Genomic DNA, 19,535 nt, shown 5'->3' with positions numbered 1-19,535 from the left:
TGAAAAAATATATTAAAATGCTATTGCTGCTTGTTGAGACTGTACATCTTTTTGATTTGTATTTTAAAGTACTGTATGAGAAAAATGCTGCATTGTGCATTGCATGTTCTTTTGAACATTAAATACCAATACGAATCAACATTTGAATGCTCTGATCTCTGAAACAAGCTATTAAGAAACAGACTGGTTAGTTCTAGTCACCTAATGTATTAGAGAGTTATGGCACATGAACAGGGTATTTTTAGAGGATAATAAACGCCAAGATTTCAAAGCATCTTAATAATGTCTCTAGTATCAGATAATGAGAAATTCCCTCAATGCTGCTAAGCTGGACTTTGTTAATTATAGCAACTGATCTTACAACTGGCATATTTAACTGAAATAATGATTGTAATTCCTGTTTGTTAGCCTGGAACTCTAGATGCACTATGCACTGATGTTTGACTGTGTCTGGTGTGGGCTCAAAAAGAACTCTTGCTTCCTCTCACCTGCCTGTACAGCCGACCACGCTGCGCACCTCTAGGCAGCCAACTCCAGAAGAGTAAGACTACTAACCATGCCCCTCACCTAGATCTAGACCAAGGAGTTACACTTCAGAGAAGACAACTCCTTGCAAAACGCTCTGCAACAGCTTGTTTTTGATACAACATAAAATGACAAATTGTGTGAAAATTCACTTGGAATCATACAATACATATTCATCTGCCCGTCAGCTCTCGCTTGATTTGTGCCTCCGCCAACAGTTTGCACAGTGATAACATAAGAGGTAAATATTTATGAGTATTTGTGGTAGCTGTTAACCACTTTCGTGTAATTCTCTTAGGAGAAGATCTATCACACTGGTACACTGAATACATTATGGGGCTGAGGAAAAACATTTCTTCAGCTTTCGTGTATCCAAAAAGCAAGCTCACGAAAGTCAGACAGCTGCTTTTGAAACAGACTGTGTTTCAAATTGAGCTTGGTGGGAAGAACTCGAAATGTGTCTCTCACCAAAAGATTTCCAAATGGAAATGCAATAACATGTTAATTAGAAAATTCTTTACATAGCAAAAGACTCCCAATGAACAATTACTTTGTATTTCACATAAGCCTTTTCTAACACAATCTTTATATGGGGAAAAGAAAATAAGGAAGAAAGAACAACAGCATAGAAAACATCATATAAAATGTTGTATTTGAGTATTTCCCAAGTAGCAATTAAAACCTTTCTGTGAAAACTGCCTCAGACCTTTATCACAAACCAGAATAAAACTAAAGAAACCTGACAGATGGTACAGTCATTCTCTCCCAGTACAAAAATTGCAAGATCTGGGAAAAATTTTAAACGAGAGATTATTAGAGAACCATCACCTGACGTACAAGATAGATTGTATCAAGTAAAATATCAAATTCAGGCACTTTTTACTACATTCTCGATACAGGTCTTTTCTTCTAACCGGGGAAGCCCAGATGCAACATTTGATACTGAAGATGCTCTTCCAGGGCAATAGACTAGATTGACTGGGCTGACTAAGGGCGTATAAAGGGAAAACTCACTAACAGAACTACTATCGTGGCTAAAGCAGCTTTGAGTCCTGCCATTAGCACAGACACTAATGATGCTGGTGTAGCCAGCCAGCATCAACGGTCCTGTGCCCACAGTGCCAAACGTAGAAATACAATTTATGACAATCTATAAATGCCTGTCCCAAACTGAACAGTGCGGGGGGGAATGCAGGAGCTCTTAACAGCTCCTGGACAACTGCACAGTAATTTTATTACTAAACCAATGGCTGTGTTAGTGCAGCAATGGAATCAGACGGAAGGGGAGGAAACAAGTTAACTCTTCCCAGAGTCAGCGGCCAGAATACCTAATGCTCTCCACGGTGGTACGTGCCCTTTTGAAACGACGATGAAAGAAACTCAGTGGTTATAATTCCTTTGTGTGCATATTCCTCCACAGAATTTTGTAGACAAAAATCAAATACAATACACATAATTCTTTCAAAAGTTACTGTGTACAGAATACAGCATATAGAACTGAGAGACATGAAATATTTACAGCTGTAACATTAGTTAAAGGCTTCACCTTGCTTTTCTGAGAAGAACTGTTCAGTAGCTGATGAGGCTGTGCAAGTTGTTTCCTGCACTATGGCATCTGAGTTCAGACTGTAGGAAATCACATTATTTTGATTTTTTCCTGATTATTGTTTCAAATGGATACCTGACACAGTACTACAGAAAAAGACAGTCCTTTTACATAATCCTGGATATCCAGCCCTTAGCAGTCCTTCAAAGAGCTCTGCATTTTCCTCCATAAAGAGTTTGCTTTTACACCATATTGTCAGTTTTGTCACTCACTTCATAGCCTCACACAACACTGCAGAAGCCAAGCCAAGATAGTATCTCAAACTAGGAGACCTATTAAACAGTATGAATCAAAACCTGATCTCTGCTGACACTCATGTTAGCAAAGCAGGTGAAACTGCAGCAGCTAAGGACTGCATCTCACATTAGCACAGCTCATCACATTAATCAATGTTAAGTCAAGCATTTTGTAGTATGGTTATGGTCATTTCAGGCTTGCAGATAGATTATGCTGAGCAGGATAACTACAGTGAACTGTTGTGGTATCTGTAGTCTTAATTCTAGTCTAACAATCTCCTCAGCCATTTCAATTAAGTAAATACTGATAGGACAAGAGGAAATGGCCTCAAGTTGCGCCAGGGGAGGTTCAGACCAGATATTAGGAAAAATGTGTTTACTGAGAGAGTGGTCAAACATTGGACCAGGCTGCCCAGGGAGGTGGTGGAGTCACCATCACTGGAAGTGTTCAAAAAACGTGTGGACGTGGCACTTCAGGACATGGTTTAGGGGGCTTGGTGGTGTTGAGTTGATGGTTGGACTTGATGATCTTAAAGGTCTTTTCCAACCTTAATGATTCTGTGATTCTGTGAATTCTGCTGAAAGCAAGCCTGCAAACAACCTGAAATGCATTAATATTAATAATAGTAGTAATAATAATAATAACTATAATAATGATGATAGAAGAAAACTTCAGAAATCAGCTCCTACTCTTGTATTTTTTAAAATCTCAAAGCTGTTGATCAAACTGATATGGGAGGGGCTTTTTTTTGTTGGCGTAAGTATAATTGCCACGTTAATTCTCTGCCTATCAACAGGCATGTGGGAGGAATGATTGACTAAAGTAGTTGCTTCCCTCTGAAGCTGACAGAAAGAAAACTTTTTGTGCTTTTCCTCCTTGTTTGTTTCTTTGTATAAGGCACTGCAGTCTGCTTGTTTTACAGAAGTGTCATTTACCCTAGTTTTGCTAGAAAATCCTTTGAGAGCCTTGGACTGTAACATTCTGAGCTCCACTTGAAGTGAATCATCAGTGACTAGCAAGCTTTAAAAATGAGATTCTTCTAAGTTAGCCAAAACCAGAAAACCAATCCTTCCCTCCCAAAAACACTTGAAACAAATTGCCAATTACAGCAATTATACTAATTTTTCATGTATTAAGCTTTCCGTCTCTTGATTCTTAGTTAATTAGTTCTCCAGCACTGAAGAGGTTTCTCCAGTGAATAAAATGTCTAATTTTAAAGTAAACAGAGAGGGACAAAAAAGCAAGTACTTTCCCCACCACCCCAGCAGGAGAAAAACTTTGCTCTTTTTGTAGAGAACTACTAACTTCCATGAGCAAGATTTCTAGTCCCCTCCCTAATTCCCAGGAAGGCTCTGCGGATTAAAGTTGGTAAAATGCATTGAACATGGAAAGGCCACTGTGAGGTAGTATCACAGCATTCCTATTACCTAGCTTATATCTCTGTCTTTTTGCAGAACTACTAGAGCTTTTTTAACCCCATTTCACAAAGATTTCAACTCAACCTTTTATGAAAGGAGAACTATAAATAGCCTCTTAGATTAAAACCCTTAACAGCTTTGAGAAGGCTGCAAAGGGAGGTAGATATTATCCACCTTTCAGTACTACAAATTGGGGCTGGAAGGGCTTAATTACCAAGATATACTTAAGAACACACTAAGGGCTGCTATAAAAATGACTCCAATTACAGCAGCTCCACAGACATCGTTCCACCTGGGAGAGAGGAAACCATCACTTCTGCCTCTTTCCACATACTACCTCTCCTGTACCCCATGCTAATAAAGGGGTACACGAACAAACAGCAGCTCCACGACACGCAGCAGTTCTGCTGCACGTGTGGAGTCCTTCCTCCCAGGTGGCTTAACAGAACCTTTCACACCAGGCAAGCCAAAGATTTGGCTTCTTTTTCACTTTGAAATCTCAAAGTGGAGATACACTGTTTGCACAGCCTAAGTCAACGAAATCATTTCAGCCAATGTGTTATCTTAGAATTGTCTCAGGCAGGCAGAGATACTTTTAACCCATGACTAGGGTCTGAATGTGGAATTCACGATTTCACATGAATTACACACTCACTGTCCTGAAATGGTGAGTTCACTGTTTTCCTTATGATTTTGTCTGTGATGATGTATTCTTATTTATGATTTTTATAATTACAAATAAATGCATAATTCACAATGAGCGTTCAGTGAAATAATTTCCATTAACAGTCGAGAAGTCCTTATGGTTTCAGTACTCCTTTGCTAAGCTTTTTGCAATGGTGCTCAACTGGATATTTGAAGTTCCTTCATATATTGTACCTGCAATCCAAAGAAAACAAATTAGAAATCTGTAAACCCACAGTAAGTATGTGAAGAGAGACCAAGATACTGTTCTAACAGTCCAGTTAGAACATTTACAATTATGAACTGAAGCTTTACTGATCAATTTCTAGAAACAGAATTTTATTTACATAAATGTTCATATTTTATTAACTGCAACAATTATAATACTCTTCTGCTGGTACAACATAATAACAAGATGTTTTCCTGAAAAGCAATTCCTATATAACCAACAAAAATTAAGTATTTACGAATGCCATCAGCAATAAAACTGAAAGGATAATATTTCTAGAAACGTCAAACTCTTATGTCTAAGGATTATACTGGTAAAGAAGGAAGTCTTGAAAATCCACATAGATTCAGATCTTAAAGCCAAAGAAAGTATTATCAATTTTTTTGAATTGGAATTTTCTTAACAGAATCAGACACAATGTATGTGTCTCTATTTTACTGGTATCTAATTAAACATTTTAACTAGCCTTACATACACAGGTATTTATACCTAAAGTTTTACCTTTGTATATCTGAGCCTTTGAATCAGTGTTGATTACAGTCTCATGGCAAAAATATCTTAAAAAAATAGCCAGTCATTTATCCCCAAACTTTAATACTATTAATGCTACAAGAAATACTTGTTAAGAAAGTGTCACTCACCTATCTTGCAGTCACGATAATACTTTTCTATTGGATAATTTTTTGTGAATCCGACACCACCCATCCATTCAATACATTTACTAGTTGTCAGCGTTGCAACCTGTGAAAATAGTTTCAGAGTTACAATTTCAGGATTCAACTTCACACAGGTGGTAGTAAATTTTATTCTTTGCAGCTATTTAAAGTAAAAACAAAACAGCAATTAAAGCAGTTACTAGAACAAGTAGGAAGAGAAAGGACTGATATTTTTGTATTCACCTTATGCAAGCCATTTTAGAATGAAGAAGAATTTTTTTAAGTCGGAGGACATCAAGAATTCACCAACGGTTACTGCAATAGTTCATACGCTGCACTATGAAAAAGACTAGCAGTGGTATGCGAAACAGCAATTACAAAGAGGCAGAAGCAATCCAGTTTTGAATCATATTAAGACTTGCAGTTCTGACCAGCAGAGTTGAAATGGTCACAAATGAAGTCTCACCATGCCATATTCTCCAGCCACAAAAAGAGAATTCTGAGAAAATGAAATCTCTCTAGATGAGTGAAAATACTAATTCACTTTCTCTTTTAATGTTGTTGCTTGTTTTTCAAAATTTTATTTAGGGGTGTGAGCAGCTCATTCTTTGGTGGCCTACTTTACATTCCACACACAGATAGCGAATAAGAAACAAGATAAAAGTACATCCACAGATTTCACAGCAAAACATGAATTAAAAGTTATACACACTCAGTAACAGAAGAAACGTTTAAACAGCAGTACAAAAAATTCACTGCATAAAGAAACTGCAGGTTACCTCAGCAGCGTAGTATTTGGCCATGCTGGCCTCCTTTATGAATGGCCTTCCTGTTTCCGCAAGACGGGCTGCGTTGTAGGTCAACAACCTTGCTGCCTCCAACTGTGTGGCCACCTGAGCTATCTGATGTTGCATCCCCTGTAACAAGCATGCTGCAAGTCAGACAGAACCAGCACCTAGTACTCAACTGAATTTCCAGCAAGAACCATTCTTTTCACCAAGAAATATACCTACGCTCTAAAATAAAAACACAAAATATACATGGACTAGTAATTCTGCATATCTCTGCATCTAAGACAGGAGGGTCTAACATGAACCTATGTGCACCCCATGAATATAAAGGAAAATTTCAGCCAAATCTTAACATTCTCCTCAGCACCACAGAGACATGGGTAGGTCAAAGCTGTGAGCTTAACCTAGGAAAAATTGAAAAAAGCACCTCTTAAATAAAGTGGAGAAATAGCAAGGTGGCCACCACTTCTTACCATGTCCCATAACTATGAGACAAGAGTTAGGAGCAGCATAAAAGATTAGAGAATGTGACTGATGAATGGATCCAAAAGGAAGGGAAAAGGTGATAGAGCTCACCTCTAAATGGTAGGTATTACAGAATAGGTCTATTTACGGAGATCCAAGCATTATGATGATTGAAAACGAACATTTAGTTGCCTAACTTGCTCCTAAAACACAATGAAATCTTTCATCTTATTAGTACATTAACACTGCTCCCTAAAATTTGCAAAAATATATATGCAGGTCAAAATAACAAAATTATTCAGCAATTATAAATTCCATTTCCCATTCAAAAGACGCAGTTCCAATAATTTCCTAGGTATCTGTGGGTGCTTCCTAAAATTTGTATAAATTATGAGTAGTACTAATGTTCCTTCCCTTCACCCAAGATGTAGGTTTCTTTTAACAAGAAAATTACGATAGTAATTACAATTATATATCTTCCTTATTAAACGATACATCATTTTTGCAAGAGAGTCTTCTTCATGTTAAGATACAGATATTATCACGAAAACTAAATGTCTTTGTATAACACAGGAAATCTAATAATTCAATCAGTTTTCCTCATCTTTTTATAATTTCTAGTGTCTTCAGAAAAAGGCCTTCCCCTACACCTCATGAAAGGGTATAAAAACTGCAACACAGTCAGCATATTGTGATATTAAAATCAGGAGAGAAAGGAGTTCCATGTGTATTATTTTCAAAGGCAGTGAATATACTGTTAAGGAAAAGGGGTTATGCTAATAATGTGTTTAAGTTTTAAATTATTTATACAGTACTTGCAAAGGCACATAGCACTGAATTTATATATTTTACATGGCAGATGAATGCTCATCTGAAATGCTTTTGAAAAATTCTTCTCAAATATTGAGAAGTACAGACATGACACAAGGTGGAGCACAAATTACGCAAGTCAGATTACTCATTTTGCTGACTTCATTTACTGTGGTAACTACTACTCCTTGGAGGAAACTTCCCATGTATTCATTACAAGTACCTGGAAATCAAATATGCTTTTCCCAAACTGGACTCTCTCCTTTGTATAGGGAATCGTATGGTCAAAACACCCCTGTGCCAGTCCTAACATCTGTAAGAAATAAGACATATTGAGGTGAGTTAGGACAAAAAAACCCCACCAACCTTTTAGAATAAGCCTATCCCATGCTATTCCATTCCTGAAAGAAACTTTCTTACTAAAGGCAAAAATATTTGTGAAAACTTTATCACTAATTTTTGAACAAAGGCTATGGGTCAAATGTGGTTGCACAAGTATTAAGCGTTGGGCAAAATTCTTAATTACATGGGAAAATTACTATAAACTAAAGATCTATAGATCTACATTACACTATTAAAGGAAAAATAATTTGAATGATTATCCAAAGCTATTTTCATAATAAAAATGATTTCTCATTTTATAGAAGACACTAGACTGTCAGAATTAGCAATTTTTTTCACAAGTTAGAAAATTAGTATAGTGAAAGGACAGGTAACATTTGTTCCAGCATCTTCTAGGAAAAAACAACTCAACAGAACAATTTAGAAGATCCATTGTCTTTCCACACACTCTCTTCACTCAGCAGCAAAGACAGCAAAACACAATTGTTATCTTGGAGTGTAACATCTGGGAAAACTATACACGAACATTCATAAAGAAGTAACTCGCATCTACACTAGTGTCTTACTTGTTAGCCTAGAGAAACATTATGAAATCTTGAATGTAAACTAGTTTTACAATTTTTTTAACTAACAGATGTTGAAAAGTATATTCCATTCCAACAAGATCATAAAGGAACCTGCCTTTCATCTATCTTGGAATATATAGCTATTAGTAAATCAGATCAGTTGATTTCATTATATAACTACCATCCATCTGAATGCATTCTTTGTTTCTACCTAGTTTCTTTCCTAGGGAAAACAAAGATAGGATATTAGAGTAGAGAAAGCATCAAACAAGGGAGGAAAAAAAAAGGGAAATGAATGGCATGAAGAAGTATCAAAAAGCAAGGTAACAGTATATGGTAAAATTGGAATCTCGATACTACAATGTGGCACTCAGCTGTCACATCAAGCAGCTTAGTCAAACTACTTTTAATGATGTACAGTAGTGTACGTGTGTTTTTGTGTAGACCTACATATCAAGCTGAAAGCCAAGGGCCCCAAGAAGATAAAAACATGACTGACTGGGTTCGGACATCTACTCCTTAGTTATGTAAGGTTCTAGAAAAAAACCCTCAGTACATAGGAGAATGAGTATATGGGAAAATAACTTCAGAAAAAAAAGCAGTCTCTGGCTAATCAGGTGTATTACCAGATTTGCTGCCTTCTTATATAAACTCCTGTAGATGAACCAAGTATATCAACTTCAGCACCTGTAACAATATATGCAGCTACCTTGCACTAAATCTATCTGAAACTGTTTTCACAGCCACAATTACATTTTATAAGATGTTCATTATCTTTTAAAACTATTACTACTGCAAAACTGAATTCAATACTACAGGGCTTTAGAATTGCTGGTTTTGTCCATTCAAGTATATTTCTCTTCATTTGAAGGTGCCAAGAAAGTAGCAACTAAGACACAACAACTACCTGACCTTAACTTTTAGTTAACTTTTACCTAACTTTTAGGTAACGGAGTAATTAAGAGTAAAATCCAGACCATGTATTTTACTGCCAGAACCTCTATATTATTTATATCTCTGGGAACAACAGGGCCCACAACTCTAGTTTTTAAACGCCATATCAGACAAAGATTAATCACAGATAATCTCTAGAAATGATGGAAAATCCAACCCATTCAGCAGCATAGTATACTGCCATGTGGAAAGCCTAAATTTCATGAGGACTATTGCTTCTGGTTTGTTTGCAACCTAGTGCAAAAGATAAGGGAGATCAGTAGTACAGACATATTACACCCTATACAGCACAGTTAGACCCCAAACAAAGTAGAAACAAAGATTACTTTCAAAAGTAAACTAAAAATATAAAAGCTTATCATAAGTCATTTTATTATATGACTGAACCTGATTTCCACTGACACCAGCAGCAATCTGAGATTCAAACTGAGCTTACAACAAAATACAACATTTTGAAATAACTCCAAGGTCAGCAAATATTTCCCCTTAAATGCCATAAGGTGCAATTTTCAAACACAACAATGAACTAGGACACTTCTGGTATAAAAAAAAAATCATACTTGTTTTAAAAATAAGTTGTTGGAAAAACATTAGTTAGCATAAGGTCACATTTGGCAATCCCATACAATCACAGTCGGAAGCATTACCATTACACATTTCAGTGTGTACATTTTCCAAAGCTAGCTTTCTTTGTAAAATAAATTTGCATAATGGGAGATAAAAATACTGATATATTTCAGTAGCAATAAGTTAACCACCAAAGACAAAGTAATTGCCATTAAATGTTTTCTAAATCTATTGCTGATGTCACCGAAGGAGAATTTTACCATTTACAGTTGGTTCAGTATTCTACTGTAACTTAGACACAGGAAGAGTGACATCTAGTGGCAATTTAGTCTTTAATAAAGTATTTCCTAAATAGTTCATTCTTATTAGCTTCAAATATTTTGTAAATTTCAATCCAAGTTCAAAGTTATATATTGGTTGTATTCAGCATTAAACAAAATTACCCACCTGTGCAGCAATACCTATTCTGCCAGTATTTAGCATTCCAATTGCATATTTATAGCCTTGTCCAACCTGTCCCAAGATATTGGTCTCAGGAACCTAAAGAATAAAACCACACAATTATTCCTGTTCTATTCTGCTTTGCAAGTGCTAGTACAGTTCACAGGGGAATCAGTGCATATGTTTTAGTTAATGTTCCTCGTAAGTGAAGGCATAAAACATAAACCAGACATTTGATTCCTAGAGTATCTGATTAGAACATTTCCTGATACATGTGATTATAAACTGATGATTGAGAAAATCTGTTATCAAAATTTAAGAAACCCAACCCCCCTCACGAATTTTGTGAAAGAATAGAGAGGAAAAAGTTAAAATATGCCGAACAATCAGTATGCCTAAGGAAAAAAATAATTGGTAATTTAGTTAACATTTTTTCCTTAGATGTGGTCAAGTTGCAATTATACACAAATTACACTTCAAGAGCTAGACAACTTACAATACCTTAACATTTTCAAATGTTACTGGGCAGGTAGAAGATGCTCTGATCCCAAGCTTGTCCTCCTTCTTCCCTACATGTAGCCCCTCTGTGTTGCGATCTACTATGAAGCATGTAATTCCCCTGTATCCCTAGGACGCATTAAAAAAAATAATCAAGAACTGGTTTTTATACTAATATCACCAAATGGTGGTCTAACTATCTCATTCCAATGCTGAAATTTCACACCTGCTTAATACTACATTACTAAATAAAACGCTAGCAACATCATCTGTTCCCTCTACGCCTGCAAACTATGGTTTAACGAAGGCCAGAGTACACCTTTCCATTAAATATTCCATGTGGAAAATACTATCAGAACACTTAAAGGTTCTCTTGATAAGACAGGGGACTGGTATTATGTAAATGAGACACACAGGACTGTGGTGCCAGTCTATACTGGAAGTACAGAATGGTGATTCCTGAGAGCTGTCACCTTCTCTTTTTCCCATTGTGTAATTCTAATTCTCAATTCTCTCTCCTTTCCACCACTCACTCTTGTTCACCGAGCATCTCCCCCAGCCAGAACCACAGCAGCATCTCTTACGCAACACACTACAAGGTCCATGAGACAGAAGGGCGAGGTGTTCCTGGCCATATTTCCATCTCTTCTTGTCCCTAATGTCCACAGCACCTCCTCTCACTAAGAGGGCGACACTGAGAGGCAGGAAAAGTCGCGTGGTTCTTCTGGAAGAGCTGCCTCTTGTTAAAGAGGAGGCTGCTGTTTCAATCTCACCTCAGCGACAGCCCATCTCACCAGATGGGAGCTGCTTAATGCAGAGTGTGCGTTTCACTACGCAATTCTATGCTGGTCTGTTCTCTCATTTAAACTGACGTCAACTGTTATTTAACCTTTGAACAGCATTGAGTTTTAATCTCCTTGAATATTTAAAAGCCAATTTCTAACTTTCAGAAGACAACGTATTATATATTTTTTAAAATGTGATGCTAATATAGAAACAACTCCAGATTATATGGCAATGCACAGCAGTTCACAAGGATAGACACTGGCTTATCGAATATATTTTCATTCTACATAGTACTCAAATCACCCACCAGCTTGTGAAGAAATGAAAAAAAATTCAGAAAGCAACACGATGTTCAACTGTGTGATAAAATGAAAGAAAACCCCCATTTCTTATTTAGTCAAAACCTGAAATTCTAGTTCTAGAAATACGAAACTTCAAGTTAAATTTTTAAGAAAGAGATACTGAAAGAAGTTTAAAAAATAAATAAAAGTTTTAAACAATTTAGTTTTGTATTTGACTTAAGCTTATTTGTTCTTCCATTATTCAGAATAACACCAATGCATGCTGTGCTCTTCACCTAAGCAATTATGATTCTGACATTTTTATTTTCCCTGGTGGGAGGCATTTATTAAATTGCTCAGCCAGTTCTCAATTTTTGTTGGGAAATATTTTTAAAGGTTTGCTGTCAGCTAGGAAAAGATGCAAAGTATATTAACCTTTAACATCAGATTATTAATATAAAATCCATAGTTTTATTTATCAACAGCTATCACTGAAATGCAACTATTCTTTAGCAACTTACTAAGGATGGATCTGTATTTGCCATCACAAAGAAAACTCCTGCGTGTTCTGCTAAGCTAATCCACATCTTTGAGCCATTGATAATATAGTAGTCTCCTTTCTTTTCAGCTCGAGTCTTCAAAGAAAAAGCGTCACTGCCAGATCCAGCCTCCGAAAGACAGAAACTGCCTATCTGCCAATTGAGGGGAAAAATTCATTTTAATTTTTACTGAACATATAGGCACAACATATAACAAGTTCTGCAATGAAAACAGTTATAAAAAAACAGAAATCTCTTAAATTCAAACATTTTAACCTGTTGCATCAAAGTAACTAAGTTTCAGATACGGAGATTAAGAACAGAAATACTATGTAATTACATGTCTCTCAGAGTGAACTGCTTTAAAGTTCTTTTCCACAGTAAATTAAATTTTAATGAAACTAATAAGAGCCTTTCCACTTTTACCTCTCAACTGCTGATGACAGGATGTATCTGTATCACCACAGATCTCAGCTCTAACCAGTGTTTCAAAGTTCACACATAAAGGTATTTTCCAATGCTGCAGTCACACATTCAGTCACTGAAAAAAAACCCTCCACTAACATTACTTCACTATTAAAAACTATATTATAGTTTAGTAAAGTGAGACTTTGACTCACTGTATCTTTAGCCACTCTGGGCAAGTAGGTTCTCTTTTGTTCTTCTGTTCCATATGTGCTAAACAATTTATTTGTTAGTGTATTTTGGAGTTCACACAGAAGAGCTACAGCTGGATCAACTTTGGCCAATTCTTCTACCACCAATATGATTGAAAAAAATGAAGCTCCAGTTCCTCCATATTCTTCCCCAAGCTCAATACTCATTAGCTGAAACGTAAAAGATGCAAATGTATCAATCTGTTAGTTCCTGTCAACAACTTATTAGTCCAAGTTGATACTTAAGAGATTAGAATAAAAACCACAGAATGTAAGTATTTCCAGATCCTTCCCCAAAGACCTGTTTTCCTTCAATACCCTTAACAAAACAACAGTTCTTCACAAAAGCTGATAGTCAATTCATGTAAGAAATAACTTACATGTGCAGTATACAGGCCAACCCTCACCCTAATCTGATTACATTTTCCACAACAATTGCAACCTCAACAGAAATCTAATATTTAGAGCTGTCGTCGTATAAAAAATGACATTCTAAACACAGACAAGCTTTATGTTTGATAGCAGGAAAGGCTAAAATTGAATCCAGGAATGAACGCCAGGATATCAGCAACACAAGTCCTCGTGGTTTCCAGTAAGGACAGAGAGGACTCCTGATACCCTTTTCCAGTAACACTTAGCAGAGTCATGGCGGTTCTAGCATTCTACACAATTATGTTCATCCAATTAAAAAAAAAGGTGGGGGGGAAGACAAGGAACTCAAGATGAAGAATGTGGTATGGGAGAGGGAGAGATGGAAAGAATATTACAGTAAAAGACAGAGAGTGATAATGCAGTAAAAAGGAAGAGAAAGTTGCCTTGCATCATTTTTAATGATTCATTAACTCATTTGAATTATATCTCAATCTTTTAATCTAAAAATCTGTAAAGTACACAACTAGAGATTCATAAAATGATGCCACTTTCTGAATAAGAGATTAAGTAAAGGTGTGCAGACCCCTTGTTCAAATAACCCCTGTATTACAGAGTCTTCCATTTTCGAATCCTCATCCATTTTTTGCACCAAAGGTGCAACTCGTTCCTGAGCAAATTTTGTCACTGTAATGAAGAGAAGAAAGAAAGCGTATAAGTATTCTAACACCCTCCTTGAAGCTCAATATAATAGCAATGTGGTACTTCTGACAGGTTATGCACGTATTCCCCGACTCTCCCAGACAGGTTAAGAAAAGGACAAAAAGTCGCCCAAGTGAAACAAGGAGATGTGCCACAAAGTCAATTATAATTACTTTCTGAACTCAGCTACAACTCTCTAAACTGAAACAAACACTTCCTATAAATTCAGAAACTTTGAAAGCATCACAGGAACACTTATGCAACATTGGTTGACCAAAAAAATTATAGAAAATATTTCAAATACACCCCTTATTTAGTTAGGTGTATCATATTTCTTTATAAATTAAACGTGCAGTTTGGAAAGATGGTCTCGGGCTTTAACGCATGCTATTTTGAGTGCACAAAATCCTGTCAGACTGTTTCTGCTTAACTGGAGCCTTTTATAAGCTCTCTCCCAGATGTGCAGGTCCTCACTCCTTCACCTTTGCTCTGAGGATCCCTTCTGAAACACTGTCATCTTCGTGCAGGCCTGGCTGCATGGCAGACACATCCCATGCCACCGTTCTGGGTATACTTGAAATCTCTGAAAACCAGCCCGAGCAGTTAAGTGTAGCTGAACTAAACACTTCAGAAAGGGCACGAGTCAAGGCCATGCAACTTCACTTCTGCGACAGCAACAGTTTTAAAGAGTTAATATTTATTTATGCAGAGTACACTGCACTGTGGTATGTGGAACTGTGCTATGGTAACATGGAACAAGAACAGTACATTTTTCTCCTATGAACTAAAGCAGTTTTAAAATGAAGCACAATCCCACACCACAATCTCAACATTTAACTAGAATTAAATAATGAAAATAATTTTTTAAGCTAAAAATTCCCTTCTAGTTAGACATTTCTGAATTTTAACTACACAGATAGTAGGTACCCATATTTTTCAGCATTGTCTCCTCTTCAGTGAATGTTTGAAGCGGAGCACAGACAACTCCATCACTGGCGAGGTTTGGCAGGAGTTCTGATTTGGAGGATCTAAAGACACACGGAGAAACCCTCCAAGGAGTCAAGTATGCTGGCATATTTCTTTTCAGCTGTTGACAATAAATACAGAACATGCAAACAGTTAATAGAATTTGTACTTGTATACAGACAGCAATACACAATTTCACCCAGTGTTTTTATTCAGTAAACAACTAGGAAATATAACTTACATTCAATGTCTAGTTTGAAAGTTTTTGAGAGGATATATACTCCCCAGTGTCCTAAAAGAAAATATCCTTTAATTACTCTTCTTTTAACCCCAAACAATATTCCTTCTGGAATTTTGGTAACACACTGTTATTCTACAAAGTATTCACAAACATTAGTTTTAGACTATTTTTGGTGTTTACAAGAAATAAACCCTGCTGACAGTATTTATTTTTATAGATTATTTTGCAAGTCTGCTGCAATATTCATAGTCATGAAGTGTATATTTTGATAGAATTAATCTCTTCATTAACAAATAAGAGTAAATGTGAAATAGACGTACTAATGTTTTTTACAGGAGACCTGTAAACTTTAATGATAGACTTCGCTTTCTCCCTGGTCTTCTAGGAACCGGCAACTCTTGTTTCTAAAGCAATCTGACAGCACTTCATCTGGATGATTGGTGATTTTCTGTGAAAGGGCATAACTTTTAACAGCACTGTGGATTTTTGTATTCAAACCAAGTTCTTATCCATCAGAATGATTTTCAAAATGGGCACACATTTCATAGACAAAGCCCTGGCATTTGAGTGTTTCTGTGTAGTTAATTTCTACATAGTTAGTATAAATCCTATAGTATGTTGATAGTATTATGTAACAAATAATTACCATGTCTTATTTGGTTGATTTATTAAAAAAAGTACAGGAAGGAACTAAAATTGAGTAATTTATGCTTAACCACTCCCCATTCGTCCACGACATACAACAATCTCAAATGGTATCAAGAAGCATTGGTTATCCAACCAAGAGAGCAGGGGTATTACAGAGTGTTTTACTATGGGGGAATGGCATTAAGCATATGTGGCAAAAGTCACAAAAACGAACAGAACAGACGGTGGCTTTTGGGAGCAAGCTATGCACTGATTGTCAGGTGTGTGACAGGTAATTAGTTTTGTACCTTGGAGAACTATAAACTACTTAGTGTTCAAAGACTTACTCAAGTAGATAACAACAAGCTTTAGAAAGGAATGCGTTTGGTTTGAAAGTGAATATACTTTCTAACAACACAACAATTTCTTAGGATTTTAAAGGAAGTTAGCATAATGAATATTATCTGTCTCAAAGAGTAACAGGCCAACAATAGCTAACTGCTGCAAAATGTATTCCTGAAAACCAGCATTCAAAAAAGCAGCACAGTTCGACTGACTAATCTCAAAAGAGGCAAGACAGAAAAATGGCTTTGCTCTCGTAACTCCCCAAACCCAACTTATTCTGTGGTTAACATCTACAGATCAGATCTTTGCTACAGATTTCTGTCACTTTTGCTACATCAGTCTGAAGTGTGGAGATATTAATGTCTTACCAAGACAACTGCTGACAGAAACCTCCATCAGAGACACAGATGTGCCATAGAAATAATGTATATACGAGCATATGCCTGCCAACACACATTTTTGCAGGCACACACTCTTAATCCCACAGCGAGCAGACCAACTGGCTGTGCTGTAACCAGGCTGCTATTTAGCCCACAGAATGCAGGACAATTTTGCAATGCACACTGTGACAGCAGCGTTCCTCAAAAAATGGCAGAAACTTTGGGGTCAGGAAGTAAAAATGCCTTTGATCCTTTTACTGATTCACTCTCTTTCATGTTGGCTTTCAACACCTGTCATCTCCCTGGCTGAAGAACCGATGTAAAACAGATCTACAGATTCCTTTTGTCTTAGAGACACGATGCAGAAGTCTATTACGGTAAGGAAACTCCGGCTTTAGCACAACCAGTCATGCATGACAAAAAGAAGTGGTAATATAAAAAACAAATATTGCTCTGAACATTCAATGTTCATTCACATTCAACACCCCTGGTCACATTAAAAAAATACTAACTAGGTTGAGGCTGATTCATGAACACAAAGTTTGGATAATCAGTAACACTTTCAAATGAAGATTATGTTACTGAAGTCACTATAGGCCTTCACAGAAAATGAAAAAATGAATTGGTTAAACAGAGAAAAAAACTGAAGCACCCATGTTCTGGAAGCTGTCAGTCAGGAATGGATTATTTGGAGAACATCCAGCTATGGCAGGGACACTCAACACCCAGATGTGCAAGACTCTTAAACATCCACCTGTCTATATTCTTAGCAAGGTCTGAGAAGGAAAAAACGTAAGTATACACACACATATATATATTTAACACAGTATGCTTCCTGAGCCATTATAGGATTACAAATCACACATACTTCCTGCTTCTTCCACTACTTTATTTCCAAGTACAAAGAAAAGAGCATTTTTCTTTCATGGTGGCATAACCAAAGATGAATCACTGAGAATATTTCACTAGTACTAACCAAGAGCTGTCAGGAAAAATGCCTTCTTAAGAATACAAAACTTTTTGAAAAACTGCAAGTAGATACGCTCAGTAGGCAATAACCCAGTACTGTTGAAAAAACAACTGGCAGTCCTCTGGGATTACCTCTACTTTTGTTTGATGGCACCTGACACTTGGACATAGAATTATTGCCCACACAGGTGAACACATCACTAAACGCATACAGAGGACCCTGCTCCATGCAAAGCGGGAAGTACAGATCTTGCAGACCACAAAAACTACACAGATTTTTCTCCTATGCATTCATGAAAATGGGAAGCTGGACAAACATGATTAAAAGCAGTTCAGCAAGGTCAGGCACAAGTGCACGGGGCTGTATCGGCAGAGGTGACCTGCCAAATGCCTGGCTAGCAAGCAGAAGCTTTGAAACACAGCAAACAGCTCAGTGTTTGTTACAGGTTACAGCCATTACAGCAGGCCTACTCTTGGCAACAATGCCAAAGGTTTTGAGAGTTAGTGCTCACAGTAACTGTCCCTTCCTTCGCTTCTCCTCCCTCCCCCTTAGTAGAAACCACCCCAGGCCTTCCCTCCTCCCCAGAGCTTTCGCTTGGGAGGCTCTTCCACTGCAGCCAACCTACTTGAGTGCGGCAGAGAAAGGTGTCCTACCGCGGCAGGAGAAGCAAAGGTAACCCTTAGCATACCTATGCAGGTGTGGTTTGATAAACGCTTGTTTGATACCAAATTGAGATGGCACTACAGGGACAAAAGGAATATTCATAACACGGTTACCTTGAAAACTCTTAAAACCAGTAGGATGGTCCCAAGGGATGGGACCAACACCCACACATGGAGCAGCAATCCACAGGTATAGCAGAGTAGAAATTGCACAGTGTAGAAGTTACGTTTTATTTCAACATTTAGATTAAAAAAAAAAATCAAGTCACTACATTATTGTTTACATTTTTATTCTCAGAAGTCATGCAGTCATATAGCTATTACTAACTTTCTGATAGTTAAAGTGCACGTACGTGACTCAAATTCTTTGATATTGCTTCCCTGCTTTTTCTCCCCTTTTCTGTAGGCAAGGTAATGATTTACGCTCCTACAAGATTCAGACTGCTTGCCATACTAAACACATGTATTTGAAAATTGGTTTCTGGGTTGCTGATAACATTGATTTTTCTGTTTATCTCAATTCTTACCTCCACCTCAGCTCTTTAAAGATCAGTTCTTTTGTTTTCCTTCTGTTTGTTTTACAATCTAAAATAAGATTTTAATGCTGGTGGACCTGGCATCAGCATTAAGGTATAAATAAAGGCCAAAGCAATATATTTTCCTAAGCTCACTCTGCTTTCCTTGATGACTTCCACTTCTGTATCTATCCTAGTTGGCTTCCTAGCTCCTCTTTCTCAGCAGAGAAGCTCCATCACAGGAAGCTTGCTTGCCCTCATTTATGGGGCTGGTTTTCTTTATTTCAATTCTCACAACACACCCACAAGCTGCCAGGAGAAAGTCTCAGGCCAGCATTTCTTCTCGCTCTGCACAACAGAGGAGTTTATGTAGCACAAAGCCAGGTTTTCTGCTTGTTTCTTTTGGCTTTTCATTACCCCTACAGTTTGTTTAGGTCTGTCTTCTGTCTCTTTAGGTAAGTAAAGGAGACATCAAAGCACCTCTGCTGCTGGAACAGGGCTGTCTTCTCACAGGCCTACCAGCCACGGGCTCCTCCAGCTACAAACCGTTTCACAAGACTTGCAAGAACTTTCCTCAGCAAGAAGTTACCAAATACCACCCCTCCACACGCAAAAACGCAAGACAAAAGGAGAAAAGGGCTTTCCAAACCCACCCGCAACCCTCCCCGCCAGAGCAGCACTTGAATCGGCCGAGCAGACCCCGCACC

At 37.2% G+C, this 19,535-nt stretch overlaps 1 protein-coding gene across 1 annotated transcript; it reads right to left on the bottom strand.

Annotated features, from left to right (window-relative positions):
* Nucleotides 1-4,514: 4,514 nt before the first annotated feature.
* ACADSB (acyl-CoA dehydrogenase, short/branched chain) lies at nt 4,515-15,206 on the bottom strand. Its single transcript, XM_010297062.1, has 10 exons — nt 15,050-15,206; nt 14,007-14,107; nt 13,016-13,222; nt 12,378-12,548; nt 10,793-10,918; nt 10,298-10,390; nt 7,645-7,734; nt 6,135-6,272; nt 5,341-5,440; nt 4,515-4,665 (listed from the first exon to the last, which is right to left on the bottom strand). The coding sequence occupies exons 1-10, from the start codon at nt 15,195-15,197 to the stop codon at nt 4,595-4,597; spliced, it is 1,245 nt and encodes a 414-aa protein (XP_010295364.1). The 5' UTR covers nt 15,198-15,206; the 3' UTR covers nt 4,515-4,594.
* Between the last annotated feature and the right edge of the window lie 4,329 nt (nt 15,207-19,535).

Source organism: Phaethon lepturus, unplaced genomic scaffold, assembly GCF_000687285.1.
Source record: "Phaethon lepturus isolate BGI_N335 unplaced genomic scaffold, ASM68728v1 scaffold57121, whole genome shotgun sequence".
In the NCBI taxonomy this organism is placed as follows: Eukaryota; Metazoa; Chordata; class Aves; order Phaethontiformes; family Phaethontidae; genus Phaethon; species Phaethon lepturus.
Note: the sequence above shows the minus strand (reverse complement) of the source record. Positions and strands in the feature narration are given on the sequence as shown.

What these genes read in the sequence shown, in the direction of transcription:
- ACADSB (XM_010297062.1), bottom strand. Translation starts at nt 15,197, where the DNA reads ATGCCAGCATACTTGACTCCTTGGAGGGTTTCTCCGTGTGTCTTTAGA. An exon ending in CCAGAGTGGCTAAAGATACA is followed by an intron (nt 12,549 to 13,015) that starts GTGAGTCAAAGT and finishes CTCAATTGGCAG; the next exon opens with ATAGGCAGTTTCTGTCTTTC. An exon ending in AAAGCATATTTGATTTCCAG is followed by an intron (nt 6,273 to 7,644) that starts GTACTTGTAATG and finishes TGCTTGTTACAG; the next exon opens with GGGATGCAACATCAGATAGC.